The sequence below is a fragment of the Phaenicophaeus curvirostris genome, chromosome 14 (genome assembly GCF_032191515.1).
Source record: "Phaenicophaeus curvirostris isolate KB17595 chromosome 14, BPBGC_Pcur_1.0, whole genome shotgun sequence".
Taxonomy (NCBI): Eukaryota; Metazoa; Chordata; class Aves; order Cuculiformes; family Cuculidae; genus Phaenicophaeus; species Phaenicophaeus curvirostris.
Genome location: NC_091405.1, coordinates 17,006,669 through 17,028,709, shown reverse-complemented (window position 1 = coordinate 17,028,709; position 22,041 = coordinate 17,006,669). Strand labels below are relative to the sequence as shown.

General features: G+C 40.3%; 1 protein-coding gene across 1 annotated transcript; it reads right to left on the bottom strand.

The window, feature by feature from the left end:
- Positions 1-2,595: 2,595 nt before the first annotated feature.
- On the bottom strand, positions 2,596-20,566 carry PLA2G15 (phospholipase A2 group XV). The gene is made up of 6 exons (XM_069868158.1): positions 20,380-20,566; positions 13,371-13,527; positions 12,248-12,366; positions 10,594-10,692; positions 9,992-10,216; positions 2,596-6,818 (listed from the first exon to the last, which is right to left on the bottom strand). Exons 1-6 carry the CDS (start codon positions 20,522-20,524, stop codon positions 6,307-6,309), a joined length of 1,257 nt encoding a protein of 418 aa, XP_069724259.1. The 5' UTR covers positions 20,525-20,566; the 3' UTR covers positions 2,596-6,306.
- Between the last annotated feature and the right edge of the window lie 1,475 nt (positions 20,567-22,041).

Below are 22,041 nucleotides of genomic sequence, written 5' to 3'. Positions count from 1 at the left end.
TTACATCCCCAGAACAGCCTCACCTAAGTCTAAGGCAGCTTTTTCAAGTAGATCAGGGGTTTATCTCCAAATTCTGGCTGCTCCATGGAACAGGAATATGGTTACGTTAAACCTTAAAAAATTTTACAAAAACTGTACCTAGCTGAAAAACTAAATACGTTTGTAACCAACCTAACAAGGCCTGTGGTGGAGAATCATAGAAGTAGTATTTCTTCTTGTGCACCTCACTGTTTTGTGCTTTTGAAAAACAGAAACATATCACTACTACTGTGTCATACTCAGACATGCATCCAAGAGCTGTCATCACCTTGAAAACACACAATCATTTTATCAAGTAATAAAACATCAGGTTATAAATATCCTGGAGATATTTATATATATATATAAAAATTTCCTGGAGGTATTTAAAAGATAGGTGGATGAGGTAGGTGCTCAGGGACATGGTTTAGTGGTTGATAAGAGTGGTTGGACTCTATGATCCTGGTGGTCTTTTCCAACCTAGTGATTCTGTAAAATTGTCTCTAGCTTTTGCTACAGATCAAATGTTTCCTCACCTGAACTCGATGGAATGTAAATCCAGATTTTTTGCTACTTCTCACAGGAAACGTGTATAAGACACATGATCTATCCAAACATCTTGTGCAACTATTTGATAACCAAAAGCAGAATCTGCATATGGATAATTGCTTCAGGATAGGAAACATTTTGTGGATATCAAACTTAGGCCTTCATTTCCCTGTAGTCCTGGACCTCTCAGGTGAAATTATAATAGAAATGCTATTTAGCATTACCGAAAAACCCTCTAACTTATATACTACTGCCCTCTACTGCATTTTTAATGTAGATCATAAAAGTGTGCATTATATTAGCCTGAAATTTACAGAGCTTTCACGGACAAAAACTTAAATCAGAGTCACAGTTCACAGAGAACTGCACAATTTGAACTTCTCCACTTCCATTTTTGCTCCCGGACCTATTGAAGAGTCACCCAACAGCAAAATAAAATCAACTCAGCCTATACAAGTCACGGTTCCTGTCAGGTTTACGAGAATCATTCATGTCATCATTCAATAATTCCACCCATACAATAAAGCTATAGAACAAAAAGCATTCAGAGTTTTGGGGAAGAATAATCTTAATGTGTCTGAACCAGGAGAATCAAACCCCCAAGTATTTTTATAGTTGTATTCATTAAGTCTCTCATCATTTCTTTCCCAACAACATAAGAAAAATATAGCATCAAAATAATCACAGAATTAAAACGAGCCTCCAGGCAGTTCTGCTGCTCAAGTACAAGTTAAAAAAAACCAACAAAACCTGCAGATGTGAAACACGTTACTAATATTCATGCCTTCAGATCATCTGAGGTTCACAAATCTAATGCTACTGCTGAAAAGGTCTGCCAGTACAAAGGATCTTTCCCAAGAACTGAGGTTTCTGTATTATTGAATGTGGCTCACATCCAAAATAAGTTTTGGAATAGGTAGCATCAGAACAAACTAGGTCTTAATCCTCTTGATTCAGTTCCTCAGGAACTGATGTTTTGTTTCAGCATAGGAAAGATTTCTGCAGGTCACAAGGCATTTCAGTCTTAACTCAGTCCCCCCCATATTTACAGAGCATTTTATTTACTCCCATTCCACTCCTTTTTGTTGGAGAATGAGCAGATGGAACTAGTCATTAAAATATATTTGATTAAGGTCAGGTAAATATCTTTCCTTGATTCCATCATGAGGAATGTTTTTTTTTCCCCTTCACTTTCACTGCCATGTCCAAGCTTCCCCATTCATCGCAGGGCACCACAGCGGGGCGTTTGCTGAGATACTCCTCCCTCTAGCGACTGCTTTGTTAGCCGGACTGCGGAGACAGGGGCTAAAAGTTTGCCTGAAAGACTCCATTCGTTTTCACAAACATGTTCTTACAATCTTGTGAAGTAAATACTGATTTTAATGGCACAAAGAATCTCTTGAGAACTCTTAAAATTCTGTGTCAGAGTTAAGCAATCATTTGTACTACAGGTTAGTGAAGCATCCAGGCCAACCACCAGACTTATGCTTCCCCAGCAGGCTTTCAGATTATTTTGGGAAGGGAGGTAATTTCTAGTGGGTTTTACCCTACAGAATCGTTGTCTACCTTTCAAGTTTTTCCAGAGCCAAGTGCACTGGCTTCAATTGCAAAGATTTTTTTCACACATGAAACTGCATGTTCAACATGCTTGGGTTCGTGGATCAGTTTGGAAACCAACAGTATAAAGGCAACTGCAAGGCATTTAGGACACTTAGGACTGAGGCATTAGTTTCAAAACAATTACCTGTGCCAAAGCATGAGGCACCCACAGGCTTTTTTGGGAGGGGACAAGAAAGAAGCAAGCAAAAGAAATTGAGTAGTTGCAGTCCTGCATCTCTATAAATTCAAAAGGAATTACCAGAGAACTCCAAATTTACCACATGACAGTAGGTGTGTTTGGAAGATGAACTAAGCAGCAATTACTATAATAAAATGAGACACCAAGGATCCATGGTGAAGAAAAACTGCAACAAGCTGACATTCCATCTGAGCAGTAAGGTAGCATGTTACTCACAACAGGAGACAAGCTGTATTAGATCAACTTTATTACCTTATCAAAGTTTGACAATAAAATATTCAAAGTCTATTGAACGCATTCATACACGAGAAGAGCATATAAAATGCTAGGTCTCAGAATATGTTCCGTACAAAATACTGTTAAGTGTAGAGCAGCAAAGTCATTGCCAAACATTCCCTGAATTTAAGAGGGCCTTGAACACACTGTGCTCCAAGAACTACCTTAATACCAAACATTCCTTCCTTTGGTCTGCAAGTCCTTTGCAATTATTGCTAATTATTGAAGCCTTCTGGTTTTAACCAGAATCACATAGTGACTCTGAACCTCTTTAGAAGGATTACAATGACAGTTGAAAGCTTCTTCAGCGTTTTCTATGCATTTTGTCAAAATTAAGAAACATTTGGTCCTCAAGACTATTTTTGGTTTCTGAAAAAATCCTGGAAGAATAAAACGCAGTAAAAGTTATGGAAAGAGAGAGATGATCCAGATGTGCTAGGTAAAACAAACACCTGTCAGTAAATTCAAACATTTCAATTGTGCAGTGTGGTAAAGCACTCAAATTACTCCTCTTAAAGTGCCACATTCTCTCCTTAAAGATTTGTTTCCTCAGACCTCTCTCCCCACAAGAATCTAGGATGCTCAGGTGCACGTGGCTCTAGCAGGCTTGCAACACTCTTGCCTTGTGGAGGAACATGCCATAGTTAATAAGCACTTGAATAACTTCACTCAAAAGTTTAAAATCGTTAAAACTAAACCATGCAGTACTTCCTACGCTCACTTTTCAATGACAGCTCCATCCCAATATGCAAAAAAAACTAAAGGAAAGGGTTGAAGATTGTTTGGTAGAAAAATAAAAAGTTCTGGACATAAAACAGCACTAGTCTGTAGAATCCATCTCATTCAAAGTCTTACCAGGAGCACTGTGCTTGCCTTAGCGCAGTACTTGGAATTCAGGTCCACAATTCTTGCACAACAAGGCTTTATAGGAACAAACAACATAAAACCAAAAAAGCCCTGAAAAACTTTCAGTTTCATTTTACCAGGTTAGCTGTGGTGAGTTTACTTAGAGACACCCTAGGGCTTGTTTACTAATGGATAGCTGATTTGCAGATCTTTACATTAAAAGAGGCAATCAATTGAACTCAAACACAGTACTAAGCTGCCAAAATCAGAAAGGAATAAAAAAGATACTTTTTCTTTCAGGGCTCAAAGGGTAATGTTAAAAAAAGAGTAAAGGTAAAAAAAAAAAAAAGAGCATCTTTTGGAATAGTGTATTTTGGAACTTCAAATCAGAAAATCTCCTGAAGCTAAGCTCTTGGTATGAGACCAAAACTGCCACTGATTAATGGGTAAGGATCTAAATGCAGCTTAGAAACATTATCCAGATCAGGTTAAGAACTGTTTGCCTATGTTTTTTTTTCCCCTCATTTTTTCAGCCCTTGATGCCCATGTTGGTGATGTGCATACAGCCTCCAGCTCCACTCTTTCTGGTGCTTATCACACATTCTACTTCAGCAAGGAATACTCCTTGTGATATGCTGTTTTCTGCAATTTCTTTCTGTTGTAAACCAGGAATATAGCACATTTATTCAAAAACAGAGTCAGACCACAGGAAGAGCTTTATATTTAAGCAGTCTTGGAACACAAGCCTGAAGCATCTCCATCTGACAGCCCTGCATAAAACAGAACACTTGGCTAAAGGATATCTTTTGTAGGGGTTTTTGTTGTCATTTTGTTTTTTCTTATTACAATAGTTACCAATTACAAACAGCTTAGGGCAACTCAGCACTTATTCTGGAAAAGTCTGGGCAATATTGCTGCTTAACTGTACGTTCCTGGGCAACTGATGACAAGATGAACATTCCATTTTAAAAATCTGGAATGTGTGTCCTCTCCCTCAACAAAAGTAATGGGGAAAATGCAGCTACATAAGGAAGTTATACCTAGGAAAATATATAACTTATCCATGCCCCTAGTTCAAGTTGTTCTAGAGTTACAAGTCATTCCTTAATTAAAACTTAAATCTCTAAACCTACCTCCTGTGCCAAAACGTTTGGATTCTACAGGAACAAGAGTTCAAGCCTTTCATTTCAACACACTGTATTGATACATGTAACAGCAGCAAACATTTTATGCATGCTACCAATATGTAGTTAAAAACTTTACCCTTTGGACAGCTTCAGTTTCTTAAGTAATGAATCCACAGTTCTGATGAGTTTCTGAAACTCTTAAGACACTTTCCTTGGAAGACCTAGCATTTTGAAAGCATTCAAAATTGTGTTTTCAGACAACTAAGTGCAGTCTAAGTGGGGGGCTGGTTTCAAAGCGAGCAAAAGAATCTCCAATTGAAACTATTTCTTTAACAGCATTTCCATAATCAGGATTGTAAATACGATGCCCTTTAGGCTATCATTTCTGCCGCATTCAGAGTTGAATATTTTTTTAAAACATTGAGTAAAACCAAAACTGTAGGAAATGAAATTGCACATTCAGCAATTTATACAAACATTTAAGGAAAAGCCTTTCCCAACTTCCTGAAACCACAATAATGAAATTCATGATCTGTGGAAAGTGATTTTTAGTCTTAAAATGGAAAGTTTCTCTTCAGCTGAATGCAATGTTGATCCACTCACTGCTTGGTCAGTAACTGGATCAGAGCTTACGCATCTGACTGAGAACAAGGCTTACACTTCACACTTCATCCTGTACTATGCTGGCTTCCATTCCCCACGCTGTGTCAGGAAGTTCACTCTTCTTTTTGAATTAATGCCCACCATCCATTATTGTTTCCACTACAGGAGATCATTTTTCACCCAGAAATACAATTCTGTGCTGTGTGGATTGTTTGCCAGTATGCAATTCAATTAGCTTTACCTTATGTGCTACTCCACACAGCTACAGTTATTACAAGCACCAACCACTGTTTAGCTTCTTCCCTCATTGATAAATAAAGCATGAGGTAAGAATTCCTCAGACTCCAGACTGTAAATTACCTGGCTCTAGAAACTGATGAGCAAACAATTTCTTCCTTTCAAAAAAAAAAAAAAAAACAACCAAAAAACAACAAACCCAAAAAGATTCTTAAGAAGCTTCAAGTAACTCTCACATCTGTCTTTCTCTCCCAAAGCTGTAGCAAAAGCAAGGCTGGATATGATGAAGGTGGTACAGTACCAGAGTACCAGGCAGACCTCTTCCTGTCTTACCTTGTTGATATGCACATTTTCAAACTAAAGTGCTGGGAACTGTGGAGCGGAATATGCAAGAGCCTTTAAAAAGTTTAACGTGCTTCTCAAATTAATGTCATTCCCTTGTTTTGGCATGTGAAATTGCAATCCTTCCTAGCCTTCCCATTCCAAACCCTGCAAAGAGCACACAAAGGAACTTGAGTATCTAGGATTCTACGTAGTATTTGCGCGGGGCTGCACGATCTCTGAATGAAAGTCTGTATGAATATTGGACACAACACCAAATGCATGTTTGACCAAATCTGCAGAATGTGAAAATACCATGAAGCATCATAAGGACAAATCAGACACAAACAATTATTTAGGACACCAAACAACTTCTTGAACACAGCCTTAAAAAAAAAAAAAAAAAAACAAAAACCAAAAGAAACCAAAAATAAATAATTCAAATATTTAGATATCAAGGGATTAAAAGGCATTTTCCCATATATATGGGAAGGCATCACAGGTGAGGAAAGTAACTGTCAACACAAAGTATCACAAATAAAAAAGCAGCTTTTTCACATAGGAGATAGTAGTATCATTAGACAGCATTTGAATATGCTCATTTCCTGAAAGCTCAAACATCACCACTTTCTGTTTTTGCATGTTTCCCCACTTTTGACACTGCAAGGCACTCTCCAAGTTTACTGTACCATCCCCGTCACTGTAGACAATCTTGGGTTCTTTGTCAGGAAAGCTTTCGTAATGGAAGGAATCAGGTGTTTCCACGCCAGTACCATAAAGACAGTGTATGCGCACCCCAGGTGGTGTCATCTGGTAGACCAGGTGTTCAGTGGCCTGTCTCATGAGCCAGCCGTCTTCAAAATCAATGTCCTTGTAGAATTTCTGATAATCCCGAAGAGTGTAGTTAGCTGTAGGTGTGCTCACAAAGACCTTATCTGGAGGCCATGTGTAGTTGTAGGGGAGCATCCAATTTGTGGAAACTGCTGATCTCTGCTGGTCTCTAATCTTGAGTGAGCTGATAACAGGAATTCTATTGTTGTCACCTTAAAAAAATAAAAAAGGGGTGGGAATTTCATTATACAGAAAGCAACGTACAAGTCTCAAACAGCAGCAGCTACCACTCAGTAATAAAGTGAATAAAGATTATTCTTTTTGCTTACAGCAATAATTTGAGCTTGTTAGCTTCTGATGGGAACCATGGAAAGTGACTAATATCAGCATCTTCCCTTCCAGTTAGGATTTCAAGACTGCTAAACTGCTTGTGTTGCTCAGAACACAGGTCTTCTCCAGTGTAGCACAGATATTTTCTAGCAAGTCTGGTAACCTAAACTAATATCTTTGCCAGCACATACACACAAGAATTCTTGAAAGACCTGTTGATTACTATACATGGGAAACATTTTTAGGTGGCCAAGTTTTTCCAAGGGATTATATTTTCTTAAAATAATATAAATCTAGAGAGCTAGAGCATATTGTCAGTAAAGGTCTTAAGTTATCCAATACCAAATAAAACAATAAAACCATTATGTTTGACCAGATTCAGAATTACTCTTATCACAGAACTAGTGTTGGACCAAAATATTTCAAGAATTTAAATACATTTTGTAGACATCGAGACCATCATTTTCTTAGCAGTTTGTTCCAAAGATGACTCAAACACACACACAACTAAGTTACAATTTATATGCATCTTTCTTCATATTTTAACCACTTCCATCTTTTCACAGAAAAAAAAAAATGCTTAAATTCTGGCAGATATAGCAATTACTAGAAATTATTATTTTATTTTTAAAAAAAAAAAAAGCCCTGAGACAGATCCAAGTTTTCATTGATATTGTCTGTCTGGCCAGACCTAGTTTCCATTATCACAGTAGCTGGTACACTTTGATTCTTCTTTTGTCAGCTGAACCTTGAATCAGATTTTCCATTATTAGGCCCGTGTGGTTACAGCCTGTAGTGATTCAGGTCAGTCACACCACAAAAACTGAAATACTGAAACAGGAACTGCTATTTCTGAAATAGCACCACAGTATATTTTTCTGTTTCATAAGGTGGCACTATTGCTTCAGCAAGGAGACTCAAAGCATAGTCTCTAATGCCATCTGCAGGAGGACTGTAAGGAAACGTTGATAGTATAACTGAAAAATAAAAAGAAGCCTCTAAAGAGTACACCAAGAATCAAAAAGGTCCTGAAAAATGTGTTTCATATTGCTCTGTGGTACAAATACTTAATTGGGCACATTCACCACTAAGCTGTGAATACTGCTTAGCAGTTTTTTCAGCAAATAAAGTCCAAGTTCTGAATTGAACATGCAAAAATTATCTCCAGTAGAATAATCAAAGACATGCCCTGACTGTTCCAGCCTTCTCTTACAGAACTGTTACAAAAGTGCTTATCAAACCCTTTACTTTTCTCTGAAGTGCAGCAGTACCATGTGGCTGAGACCACGCTTAAGTTAGTGGGCACAACTCTCATTGACGTTGCAGTGAACGAAGCATTAGGTAGAAGGAAAAAAACACTGCTAGCACTTCAAGCTGACAAAAACAAACCACCCAGCCTCTACAGTGAACTTTATACCTTTGTTCACTACAGTGGGAAGAACATCCTTACTTTATTGGCACTGAAAATATAACAATACAAGTACTCATTTGCTTTGCAGGATCAATAAGTAGCAGAAAGTATCACGTTCCACCCCTGTACTGTTTATCCCTTTAATAACATATCTGTAGATTTGACATGAAGTTCCCATCGCTACCATACTATTAACAGGAATGGGGGCAAAAGGAACGCATTTGTAGGTTGCCTTGTCCTTTCTGCAGTAATGCAGTATTTTCTTTAAAGCAACAATTATTCTGCGTGCTTACACCCTAGTAATGTCAATTTTGGAAACTCGTTAACAGGCTAATGTAATCCGAGTGTTAATGCCTGATGGTGGTGATTTACTAGGCATTTGAGAAAACTAAGCTAGAAACATGCATTCTGATATGTTCTACCCAGTTAGTTTTCCTACATGATTCTTAAATTTCTGCTCTAAAATACAGAGTTTAGTACAACTGACAGACAGATTAAAAGATTACTACATTGCAGCAGAAGTGTAATTAGTCATTATGCCTTTCTACAGCTAGCCACTTTGGATGAGATGCATTACAAACATAAGCAGCACAGCAGTTCAACTAAACAGAAATCTGGAATTGTGGAATTTTATAATCCTGTTAAATTTTATAAAGGTGATACTAACATTGCTCCTTTCCCACTGTTTCTGTAGTACAAAAAGTTGTCAGATGAACCCTGTGGGAAAAGGGAAATAATTTTTTACTGTGCCATTGCAATAGATTTAAACAGATTTAACTCAATACAGACATCCAATTTAAGTTTTCTAATTAGTAACTCAGCTGTGCACTCCTATTCAGAATAACATGCCTTTGCTAAGCAAAGTACTCTTTGATCTGTCCACGCATGGCTAGCGCTTGCTATGTGTTCTGCCTTTTGATTAAGTCCAGTTTCTCATGTGAGCTTTCTTGTGGAAGAAGAAATATTCAAAGCTAATAAGTCAGAAACAAGCTAAAAAAAAAAAAAAAAAAAAGCCAGAAGCATCATGAACTAAATGCCAAAGCACATGAAGCAATTATGGTATCAAGTAAAGGCGCAAGTGAACTTTTTCCATCAGTCATTAGCAGTTACTTCTTTATTCAGTTTTTTGTTTTAGTCTCAGGCATATCCAGTATGCTAAACTCAAGAGCACAAAGATTCACCTTCCTTAGCTGTACCTTCAGCATTTGTGCTGTGGGCACCACTTCCCCATCACATCTACAAGTCTCCCTTAATGTTGACCTCAAGCAGCAGTGTGATCTTTAATCAAAGGAAACTATCAAATGTTCTGGAGTCCTTGTTAGCTTTGCAGTACTGAACAAAGACAACCAGGATGGAGGCAGACACAACAGAAAAAGAAAACACCAGGCCAAACAGCAGATTACAACAATCTGCTGAGAAGAGGTTAGGAAAGGTGAAGAGCAGATACAGCTCCTGGTTATGGAATATAAAAACCTCAGTCTACTCCCCTAAACAAAGAATGACAGTCTGGTCACAATGCTTGAAACAAAGTTGCTATCACTTATAAGAGAATTGATAACTTCATCTACCTTAAACTCTCATCCTTCAGTCTTACATTTAACAGCCTAGTTAGTTTGCACATTGCAAACCCCTCAAATTACCTACCTGAAGCCAGCACACGGAGAGTTTTAGCCACTCCTCCCCATGGAGCACCTAGTGACACGTAATCCTTTATGTACTTGTCTTTCCAATCCTGAGTCTGATGGTTGAGGAAGTAGAGGGTGTACATATTCCCCATACTGTGAGCAATCAAGACGACAGGGCTCCCATACTGTTCATACATTAACTCTATCATCTTGCGAAGGGCCACAAAATAGTCTCCATTCTCATCTAAAGTAAATATACAGAGGTTACACAGTTGTGATTGCTGAGCTTCAACACAATTCTTTAAAAGCTTATTGTTTGAAACTATCTGTGGAATTAGTAACACAGACCTTAGAAATTCTGGTATTAAGTGGGAGGGGTGGATGTCTTTATGGGGAGGTGGGGGGCGTGGCGGGGTGTGCAGGGTGTGCTGTTTTGTTTTTAAGCAAGTCTTAAGTAGCTTTCATCAGCTTTCATCTGGGTCCAGGGGTACCCAGACCCCTAGAACTAATGAGAATTAAGATTTCAATTAGAATTCTACAGGTGAGATGGGAGAAGAGACACAAAACATTATCTGCTGGCAGGAAGTGTCAAACATTTGTTCAAGTAACAGTGTTATTTACTTGGTGCTTTACGCCAGTCATAAGGTGCTCCTCTCACATCTTCATCACGTTTGTAGCCCCAGTCCACTAAACTCTGCACCAGCATATAAAAGTAACTGCCTGTAAACATCAGATAAGAGAAACAGAACAGTGAGAAGACCAGCACTAGAAGCAGCCATCAGACACTGTTGTGAAACAAAGTTCTAGAGGCATTACCTCCGATACCATATATGCACATTAAAACTGTAGTCTTCATCTCTGAAAATCTAGAAAGCTGCATATTAAATAAAATTAGTTATATTTGGTGTTGCTCAAAAGCGAGACAGTACCATTATTCAAACTTCTTACTAGTTTGCTGATCTACCAGACAACCATGATAGCAAAATACGGCATACAGAGAACAGATAAATTGTCCTCAGCGGCAATGTGCCCTACTCTTGAACTATAAATAACACACCTCAGAATTACTACAGAGTCTAAGCTTCTGTTGATTGCAAATTAACTTTAGGTAGGGTATATAATACTTTCATAAAGGTTGGCCTGGACGTCAACATTTATTATTGTAAACAAATGCTGACAGTGTAACCCAGGAAAATTCTGAAAACTACCCCAAACCTATTTTTCTATCTATCAGGTCACAGGCTAAGATTTAAGTGACTGCACCTAATGCTTTAACAGCAAAGAAGGGAAACATTTGCTGGCTGGCTGTATATTGAAAGATGTTCCACATTACAAGCTTGATACATAGGACATAAGTATTGCCACAATTCAGTGCATGAAGTTAGAGTTTGAAAAATTAAGCATCGAAACATCCTGCTCAACATCAACTGTATTTAAATTGAGCAGAACCTCACTCCTTAGTCTCGATGCTTATCCTATACTCCCTGAAGTGAACACAGGTAATTTTAAATATGGCCCTGTTCTCACTGCAAGAGTCATCTAGTGAAGATCATTAAGTACATTACTGCCCTTTTGGGGATTGCTCTCAAGTGAGATGAGAGATCCATGCTGGGAAGTATGTGAAGCTTGGTGCATTACTATTAAATTACTTAATTCTTCAGCCACAGCTAACGACTCTCAAAAGCTTATCAGATTCAGCGTTTCCTGAAAGATGACTTCTACAAAAACTAAAAAAAAAATAAATAAATCCTGCAAACACATTTAATAGAGAAATCCTCTACAGCACAAATCTAATTATTCTGACAGGGAATAGCCAGGGAACTACAGCATGTGGTATCATATCTCCCAAGCCCATTAACATTCTTAAGGCCAAAGAACAGCTTAGTACTGAGTAAGATGAAATGAAGTGGTTTTACTTTGCCTTTGCTTGTCAAGCTTCAGTCACAGAAGCTCATTTTCCAAAAGCATCTGGCTTCAAAGTGCCTATTCAAGTGTCATCCAAAGAACTTCAATTTGGCACAAGATTGAGACAAGAAGATTTCATATTTAATCTACCAGGCCAAACAACAGACAAAACAGTACAATGAAAACCCTTAAAAGCAGAGTGAGCCATGGGCTGCCCTACTACTGCAAAAAAAAAAAAAAAAAAAAAAATCTCTGTTTTTTCTACTTCTCAATAGAATTGTAATTTCAAATCACGTCAGTAGCTTGTTGTATAAAAGACACTAGAAAAATCTCACAAGTGACAAAAACACTTCAGACAGCTTGTGCATACCAACGCTCCTTTTACTTGGGTCAAGGAATTCCAAGGAAAAAGTCTGCCCAAACCCTGGCACTCTGATATCCACTCCATCTGGCGGTTCCGTAGTCTTACTTGTTCTGTTATATACCAGCCTGGGTGGGGGGAAGAAAAAACAAATATGAAACATGTCCTATTACCACCTGACACCTCTCAGCTACATTCAGTCTGACGTTCTGAGAGCAGTAACAAGAACTTTAAGTGCTATTATCCACAAGAAAAAAACAAACAGGCAGACATAAGAGTACTCTAATGGCTAAGAGGTTACACAAAGTAAACAATTGCTTTAATTAGTTTAATGCTTTACATGCAGAGTCCAAGACTTATCTTCTCTATAAAACTGAGTACACAGAACTGGCTGAACTTCAACTTTATTATATAAGCTACTACATATAGTTCTACACCGTTTCACTTCATTTCAAGCCACATGGTGGAGAAAATGTCTCAAGAACATGCCAATACAACATTTTTTATCTGCACAAGCTAAATATTTCTTGTTTTCATAAAGACAGTTTTATGATTTTTACAGGAATATTAATGAAGCAGACTGAACAACTAAATAATCTGCAGGCTTTAAATTATGCAATGTTTTAAATCAAAAATAATTCCGGAAAGAGACTTTGACACTGCCCTTTAAGGAATGAGTCTCAGTGGCCCCTAAGACTGCTCTCTAATGATACTGCCAGCAGAAGTGCAAGCTCATGTTCCTTCTGCCTGTCCCCTCTGTGCTGCCCAATGTACCTCCTTCCCCCTTGCCTCATCAAAATTTTAGTAACTCTTCAAAAAAGCAGATGATGTTCCACTCTAGATAAGCCTACAACAGTGTCTGATAAGTGCCCAAACCTACACTGGGTAACTGGCAGGAAAGAAGGTGGAAGAAACCAAGAGAATCACAGCTTTTCATCAGTGATGAGCAGCTACCTCAGAAGCAACAGGACCACATCTTTCATTTCATCCTGTTATTCTATTTAGCAGAATTCCAAGCCATTTCTCTCACTGGTCTTGAATCAGGAAAGAATGTTTAAGGCAGTCATTCTGTGCAAAGCATGTCAGTCTAAGGAAAGGACATAACTGCAAAGAGCAACATTTCTGGTCTTACCTGATATTATCAATCCAGCAGTCAATGATAACAGGCAGAAGTAGCTCTAAATTCAGCCAGAGTGTAAAATAACTGTCTGTCTTCTTAGAGCAGAGGTAGTGCACTACTGAGGGCTTATCTAACTTTGCTTCCAACTGATTACCCAAGTCCCCTGGTACTGAAAGATATAAAAAGAAGACACTTAATCATTTCTTCCTCAAGAGCCAGAAAGCCAATGGTATTTCAATAACTGAAAAGTTTCTCTGTATTGGAAAAATTTAGGAGTTAGGTACTTCTTAAGAGTTCCCACCAGCCTCTTGCAGCTCCATACAGCCCCCCACCTTTTTGGTGTGGGCATAGCTGTATCCTATTTACTTGTCAATGTTCAAGATTTTTAATGCAGGCCTACCCACAGCTGCTTCTCCCCCTTCAGTAAATTATTTAATCAAAACAGTTTAAGTGCTATTGAACACCAATATGTATGAAGAATGAGATAATAGCTGACACCTAATTTAACTGGAAAGCCAGATATGCTTTCAGAGAAACTTACTGCTGAACTGATAAAGGACAGAACTCCAGACTAAATCTAGACCTCGACAGCCACTCCCTTACAACCTTCAGCCACTGCAGGAGATCCCCCACCACAAAAGAAGTGCTTTAGGATTTCTTGATTAACTAGCCCTATTTTCTCATTAGGAAAGGATGTTGAGGCTCTGGAGCGAGTCCAGAGAAGAGCAACAAAGCTGGTGAAGGGGCTGGAGAACAGGCCTTATGAGGAGCGGCTAAGAGAGCTGGAGGTGTTTAGCCTGGAGAAGAGGAGGCTGAGGGGAGACCTCATTGCTCTCTACAACTACCTGAAAGGACCGTTGTAGAGAGGAGGGTGCTGGCCTCTTCTCCCAAGTGACAGGGGACAGGACAAGAGGGAATGGCCTCAAGCTCCACCAGGGGAGGTTTAGGCTAGACGTTAGGAAAAAATTCTTTACAGAAAGAGTCATTGGGCACTGGAACAGGCTGCCCAGGGAGGTGGTTGATTCACCTTCCCTGGAGGTGTTTAAGGCACGGGTGGATGAGGTGCTGAGGGATATGGTTTAGTGTTTGATAGGAACGGTTGGACTCGATGATCCGGTGGGTCTCTTCCAACCTGGTTATTCTGTGATTCTGTGATATCAATGGTTTTATTTCTGTAGTCTCAAGTGAAACGTTAAAAGTCCCAGTAGCTGACCACAGTTTATTTTGGGTCATATTTCAAGGACTCTGATATTCTGGAAAGCATAGTAAAGGAGATTACAGTGTTGCATCACACCCTAGAAAGTTTACTAAAGTTCAGTCTCATAACCTCCCAAAATGCTGTGCTGTTATTGCTTATAGAACTGTAAAGCAACAGCTTGTCCCACAGTCTCATGACTGTGCTATATCAGTGCTCTTAATTAGAAGAAGAACACAATGTAATTCTATTTGTATCAAACATTCATGGCCAGCCAGCTGCAGCAGCAGACCTGCCAAGGACACAACAGGTTGGTTTTGTTTTCGGTTGCAATGCAGTAGAAAAGTAACATTGTTATACCCTAAAAATCTCATTTCTTTGGGTAAAAATCAATTTCTTCCAGTAACATACCTTTCAAAATGTTCAACATCTGGATTATAAAAGTTTTAAGAACTTGCTGAGGTTTCCAAACAGCAAATAGTCAACATAAATAACCATAAGCACTCCCACTCAGAGAAGGAAGACTCATGACTGAAGAAGTTTAAGATTACAATCAAGATGCATATTGACAAGAGCACCGAAAGCAGGAAACTGTACAAAGTCTCACTTGGACTTGAGTGATCTTGGACTAACAGCAAGTTTGATTTGATTAACCTATTTTTATCCCGAAATTTCTTGAGGATGGAGGCTGCATTCCTGTGTTCAGGAGCAGAAGAGAAACTGCATATACTTGTTGTTATCCAAGGGATGACAAGGAACAAGTTGAAAAGTGGTAATTCTATGTAATTTTAAACAAAAGATAAAAGGAAAGTTCCAAGATACGATACTGCAGTTAGTCACATACCGGTGCGATGTATGTTTGTTTGCAAAGCATGAATTAAAAATATTTTTCCACATTAACAGTGACACTGCTAAGCACCAATTCAAAACTCCTGTTTTATTTTCCAAAGCATATTCTGCAAGCTGAAAAGGATTTGTGATGAAGGTACATGGAATAAAATGCAAATTTTGATTTTTTAGATTATGGACATAAACACGCAAGATCTTCAGTACTCACCCCACACAATTTAACTGTTAATGATTTACATTTTGGCTGGAGAACTAATGAGTGGCTTTTCAATAAATAATGGGTAAAAAAAGATCACACTGAAGATTAGATAAGGACATGTCTTTCTGAATTTTATGTGATAGAATTTAAAATTGGCAGAAAGGTACCTTTCCCTTTGCTTTCAGCCCATACACAGAAACTATCTGTGGGCCAAGCAATCTGCAAGTAATTTTTCTCCTCATCTTCCAACATCTGCAGTTTCCAAGCCTTTTTGCTAGAAACACAGAAAGCTCTTACTTTTTAAAGCCCTCAGACTGACCTCACAAATGTACAAAACAACTGGCAAGTGAAGTTCTGCAAAATCCATCAGCACTAGTTAAAACTGGATGTCCAAGAAAATATCTCAAGCAGCACCCTTCCTTCCCCAATCTGCAGCTGTGCAGTACATGCGTTGACTCCTGAACTGCAACAGCAGGAAATACAATCAGATTTCATATTCAGCAGAAAAAAAATGTTTCCGTCAGATCTGATGATCTATCAGTTCTAGCATATTTTTATTTTTCACAGAGATAGTTATCCCAACAGAACTCATTCTAACACATCCATTAGCCCAATCCCACTTCCAATATTATAGTATCCTTTGCTGGGTTTTCGTCTCAACTGCCCTGATGAAATTCACAGATCTTCTTCTGGGATGTGTTCTTGTTTGATTAAACTTTACGGAAAGAACATTTTCAAATTTCCTTTGAGAGTTTAAGGAGTTACAGACTTTTCCAAGTGATGGAACTACAACAACCAGCTTCAGGATACCCTGGCACTCCTGCCTATCACTGTCCTTGAGTCTTAGCAACTGATTCACAGTTCCCAGCAGAATACAATAAGCAATCTGCACCCTGGAAAGTGACTTGCCTTAACACCACTCAGGAAATAAAAAGAACATTCAAAAGCCATGAGTAGGGGGATTTTAAACTACACCTGGAATAAAGACAATATAAAGATAACAGGGGGAAGAAGTACTTTTATCTGAAATGCAAATGGCTTTGGATACATATCATCACTTTTTTACTAGTATGATTTCCTCAAAGAACTCATCTTTCTGGTTCTATAAAGCACCCTTCCTTCAAAATGAACCAAGTTTTCCAGAAAATTAATTTTAAACTCTGACCACAGTTCTCTACAGTGAATGTCTTGAAATAGGCTCATGGACTCCATGATACACTCACAGAAAAGGCTTGCGTTTAAAATTAGGAACAAGAAAGCAAACAAAGTCTCACATGATACTCCTAGATACCTCAGATCACATGAGGCGCAAACATTTAAATCACTCCTGACATCTAGCCAGCTGACCACACAAACACTCACGCCTCACTTAGCAGTCAGCAGGAATTCAGACAAACCTCTTTTGCATGTAAATCAATTATTAACAAACTTCATTTGGGTGTCTTTCTAGAAAACTTTAGCCAAGTACCTAACAAATTGTTTGCAGAAGGTATCAGAACATTGATATAGTAATTGTGTTGAGTCAGCTCTAAAAGGTAAAGAGTTCAGTGAATCGCCACTGATCTTATGAGGACAGGTTATCAGCCTCCAAAATTGATAAGGCATGAGATAGTATGCATTGGTTATCCATGGGCTATATGAGAAAATGAAGGAGGAACAGCCTCAAAATAAAGGAAGTTCTTGTTGCAAGCATTAGAAGGCAAGTGTGTGGAATGCATAACCAAATGGATAAAAGAAGTGGAAAAAGATTATAATTGCATGTAAACATGAAGCAGATATCAGAAGTATCTGCCCAGTATATAGATATATTTTATTTATTTATTAAGTATTGTCAGTAGAGCAGAAATATTCACTATGTTGTCCTGGTTCTAAAAGGAGATTTTTTTGTATGACTATATTGTCCTGGCCAAACTCTTTAAAGACATATGAAAGCAATTCAGTATCCTGAATAGTCCCTTTTCCCCAAAAACACTTGGGAAAACTCCAAGACAATCACCTTACATTTTTATGAGCACTGCGTCTTTGATACCAAGCCTTCAGACAGGACTCTGGCAGTAAGGTTTTGATTTTTACCCTCATGTTTCTTCTTCCCTAGTACCACCGTTCCATGAATCCCCATTGTTACTTCAGTTGCAAGGAAAACGGAGCAATTGCATTGGAGTATTTTGCTGTCAGTTACTACCCATGTCTGTTTGGTCTCGGGTCTTGCTCCCTAGGTTTGTACAAATGTGATCTTCAGGTACAGCAGCTCCTGCTAATAAAGCACTGTTTGATGATACACAGATCAGCTTAAAAAAAAATAACAATCCAAATGAAGCAGTGCCAGCTCTCCACGTTCCTTGTGCCACCTCTGCCAATAAGGCAATTCAACTACAAAATTAACCACTTCCTCCTCAACACGTTCATTTTCTCATGCCTTAGTAACACAAAGCAGGCCAATATACAGGCACAGGGAAAGCTGGGGGAGCACTAATGAGGTATTAGATAGGCTTTCAGAGAACTACACTTCATCTGAGTCATCTGGGAGTCTCTACAAATTTGAGACCAGTTGACACCACAACTACAGCCAATAGTCACAAGGTTGTATTCAAGCCACTCACGTGTTTCCAGATTTGTGTTTCCTAGGAGCAGTATTTTTGTGAGTACCAGGGAAGCAGAACAGTTACCCATATATAAGCAGCACCCTATATTTGCAAGCTACTGCCCTGCTTCCTTCTCTATTACTTGGGTAAGCACAGGTTGGAATTGCAAGTGGGGTCATTACACAAAAAGTCTGAAACCAAGTTACACTGTATCTTGTGACAACCAAGGGCCTAAAACATTTATGAAGTGATCATTATGTTGACAACATTCCTTTAAACGGCATTCCTTCTTTCTTTATTCCTTAGGATCAGATGGTCAACTTGCCATGCACAGAGTATGACCAAACCTCTTAACTCTTCTAGTTAAGTGTTTTAACTTCCAAATGGTCTAACAGTGAATGCCTGGATCATGAGACCACATTTCCTAAGATATATAAACGTATTTAAAAGCTGAACACGTATGAGAAATTAAGGACCCGGATGTCAGCCTGATCAATCTGGAGGATCAAATCTACCTCCTTCTTGTATGGGCTCCAAAAACCATCTCGGGCTTGCACAGGCCTGTGTAATTCAACCTTGCACACACCTCCCAAACTTCTTCAGCATTGTGATTCCAAAGCAATGTGTGTTTTTCTTCCCTCCCCAAACACCTGTGTTAAGCCAGCACTTGGAATGCCTCTACAAGTAATTCTCCTAAACTCTTCTAACCATCCTCATCTCACTGATTCCTAAAAAGCTTATCTTTGCATGTCACATACATAAGAAGGGTGAGGAAAAGGTTGTGAAAATTTAACTAGAATCCAGATGAGAACATATCATACAGAACAGGTGAGTGACCGACAGTCACTCCTTCCTCTCCTTTATTTGTTTGACCTTCGCTGCCCATGTCATGTCTAATCAAAGCTAAGCTCTTCGTGCAGGTGTTTTTACAGCAGTCATTTCTAGCCATCAAAAAAAAAAAAACCAAAAAACCCCACCATAGTATTTTACAATAGTAGTTTCAGCAAATCACTCCCAAAGAGTGCCTACTTGCTCAGACACACAGGCAAGCCAGAAAAATTATTTATGGTAAAAGCCACTGCATCTTCACTTTCTGGACAGATCAGGACTGGGCAGCAAACAGCAAATTTTAAAATGCAGACACTGACTAGAATAGAAAAAGATGCAAGTTCTGTAGCGTTTGATAAGAAATCACTCTAACAGAAAGAAAACCTCTTTTTTGAGCCACTCACTGATGAACATGTGCTCAGCCACACAGCATTTACCAGAAACAGGAAAACAAGATGTAGGTCAGCCATGGTTTTTTGAAAGCATCCTTAGGGTACGGATATACTACAGCAGATCCACCTGTAGTGACTCCTTGCTTCTATAATCAGTGTCCTTTTATCCCAAATGCTTTTAAATTTTCTTCGATTCCTTCATAGCTGGAGTTGAATATCAGATGAGCAACTCAAACACTATCACCTTTGTCACCAAGAAGCTTGCACTGGAATAAGTGCCAGAGCTTACTGCTAAAGCCTAGCATTACAGCACCGAGACATGGGATAAAAGGCTGCTTCTAGCCTTCACAGCCAGAAGTCAAGGAGCTTTTGTTCACATTTCAATTCCAGCCTCTCAGGACAGCCTTTTGCTGTTCCTTCTTCCAGAGCTACATCCCCTCATTTACCTCAGCCCCCTGTTAGGAGCTGGGAATCTGTGCACAGCAGTCCCGGTACCGCAGCATCTGAGAGAATTTCTCATTTAGCATCAATGCTTCCACATCGCTTGTGACAGCGGTAAAAGCCAACAGCAGAGCCTATGCTATTCTAATGGAGCTTAAACAGAATGACACACACTGATTATCCCTCTCCTAATATTTTTTCTCATTTTCTTACTTTTTCTCCCCTCGTTATCATCAAGTCTAATTGCACAGGAACACACAGCGCACTGACAGCACTGACCACTCGCATTAGTGACATCCAATGCACTAAACCAGCGTGTTGAGATGCTCGAGCCTTACGGTTTCAGTAGACAAGTTATTAAAAACGTTTCTTTACGATTCTCATCGAGGGATACAAAACAGCGTAACTAACCTTACCCAGTACCTGTGACAGCACCGATTCTTTGAGCATACTCGTTACAGAGCGCTCCGAAAGGGGCCGGGGGCCGCAGCCCGTTACCCCGCACCCCCCTCCCCAGCCCCGGGCGGGCTCTTACCCAGCACCACGGGCGGGCGGCGCGGCGGGGACCGGCCCAGGCACAGCGGCACCAGCGGCAGGAGGAGGATTAGGAGGATTAGGAGGATGAGGAGGAGGCGAGGGCTCCCTCCGGAGCGCGGGGGCAGCCGGGCGCCCGGCACCATCGCCCCGGCGCATTCCCCGCAGCCGCTCGCGTCGCCCCGGCCTGAAAAGCGCCCGCCCCGGCCCGCCCCGCGGCGTCACAGCCCCGCGCCGAGCGGCGGGCACCGCCCCGCCGCATCCTCGCCTCGGGCCGGGCCTGTCGGGCCGTGAGCCGTGCCCCTCAGCGCCGGCCCGCCTTTCAGACCCCTCCAGGGACGGGGACTCAGCCCCCTCCCCGAGCGGCCTCTGCCAGTGCCCCGTGACCCTTTCTGTCAAAATTTTTTTTGTGATAATCCAATCTGAACCTCCCCTGACACAGCTTGAGGCCGTTCCCCCGGTCCTGTCACTTGGGAGAAGAGGCCTGCTCCCTCCTCTCTACAACCTCCTTTCAGGTAGTTGTAGGGAGCAATAAAGTCTCCCCTCAGCCTCCTCGAAGCTGAACAATCCCAGCTCCCTCCATCGCTGCTAATAAGACTTGTTCTCCAGCCCCTTCACCAGCTTCAAGCTGCACCAGGTGGGGTTCAGATTGGACATTAAGAAAAACTTATTCACTGAAGGGGTTATCAAGCACTGGCAGAAGCTGCCCAGGGAGGTGATTGAGTCCCCATCCCTGGAGGGATTTAAAAGACGGGTAGGTGAAGTGCTTAGGGATGTGATTTAGTAGAATCATAGAATAGTTTGGGTTGGAAGGGATTCCAACCCCCGTGCTATAGGCAGGGACACATCCCACTAGATCAGACTGCCCAAAGCCCCATCCAACCTGGCCTTGAACACCTCCAGGGATGGGGCAGCCACAGCTTCCCTGGGCAACCTGTGCCAGGGCCTCACTGCTCTCATAGTGAAGAAATTCTTCCTTATGTCTAGTCTAAATCTGCCCCTCTCCAGTTTATACCTATTGCCCCTAGTCCTATCGCTACAAGCGTTTGTGAACAGTCCCTCCCCAGCTTTCTTGTAGCCCCTTCAGGTACTGGAAGGTTGCTTAGTAGTGGACAGGTGCAGTTGGACTTGATGATCTCAAAGGTCTTTTCCAACCTAGTTATTCCATGATTCTATGATCACTGGGGGCAGGTGTTGGGCAATGCCTAAAAAATCATTAGACCTTTATACAGGTCACAAGAGCAGAGGGACCAGTAATTATAGTAACTGAAAATCAAAGGGGATCAAAGCCTCTGTGCAAGGCAGTGCCGGCTGGCAGGAGTTACCTGCTCGGTTTGAAGTACACATCTGGTTCCCCTCCTCCCCTCTGGAAAGGAAGGAAGAAGGGTACCCACAGAGGCATAAACTAAACAGAGAAGAAAATGGTACATGGAACCAGTATATTCACATCTCATGATCAGTCCCAATCCTGCTCATGGGCAAGACAAGGTTTCCTTGGTTCACTCTTGCACCCACTGCTGCTGCAACACATGCTTTCTGAGCCAGGTGCTGTTAGTTCATGCTGTGGAGTGAGAGGCAAGTTAAATAGAGAACTTCTCATTGGCTTGGTAACTCCTACTAGCTATACACACTGCAAGGTATAAATTGAAGCTGTTCTTGCCTC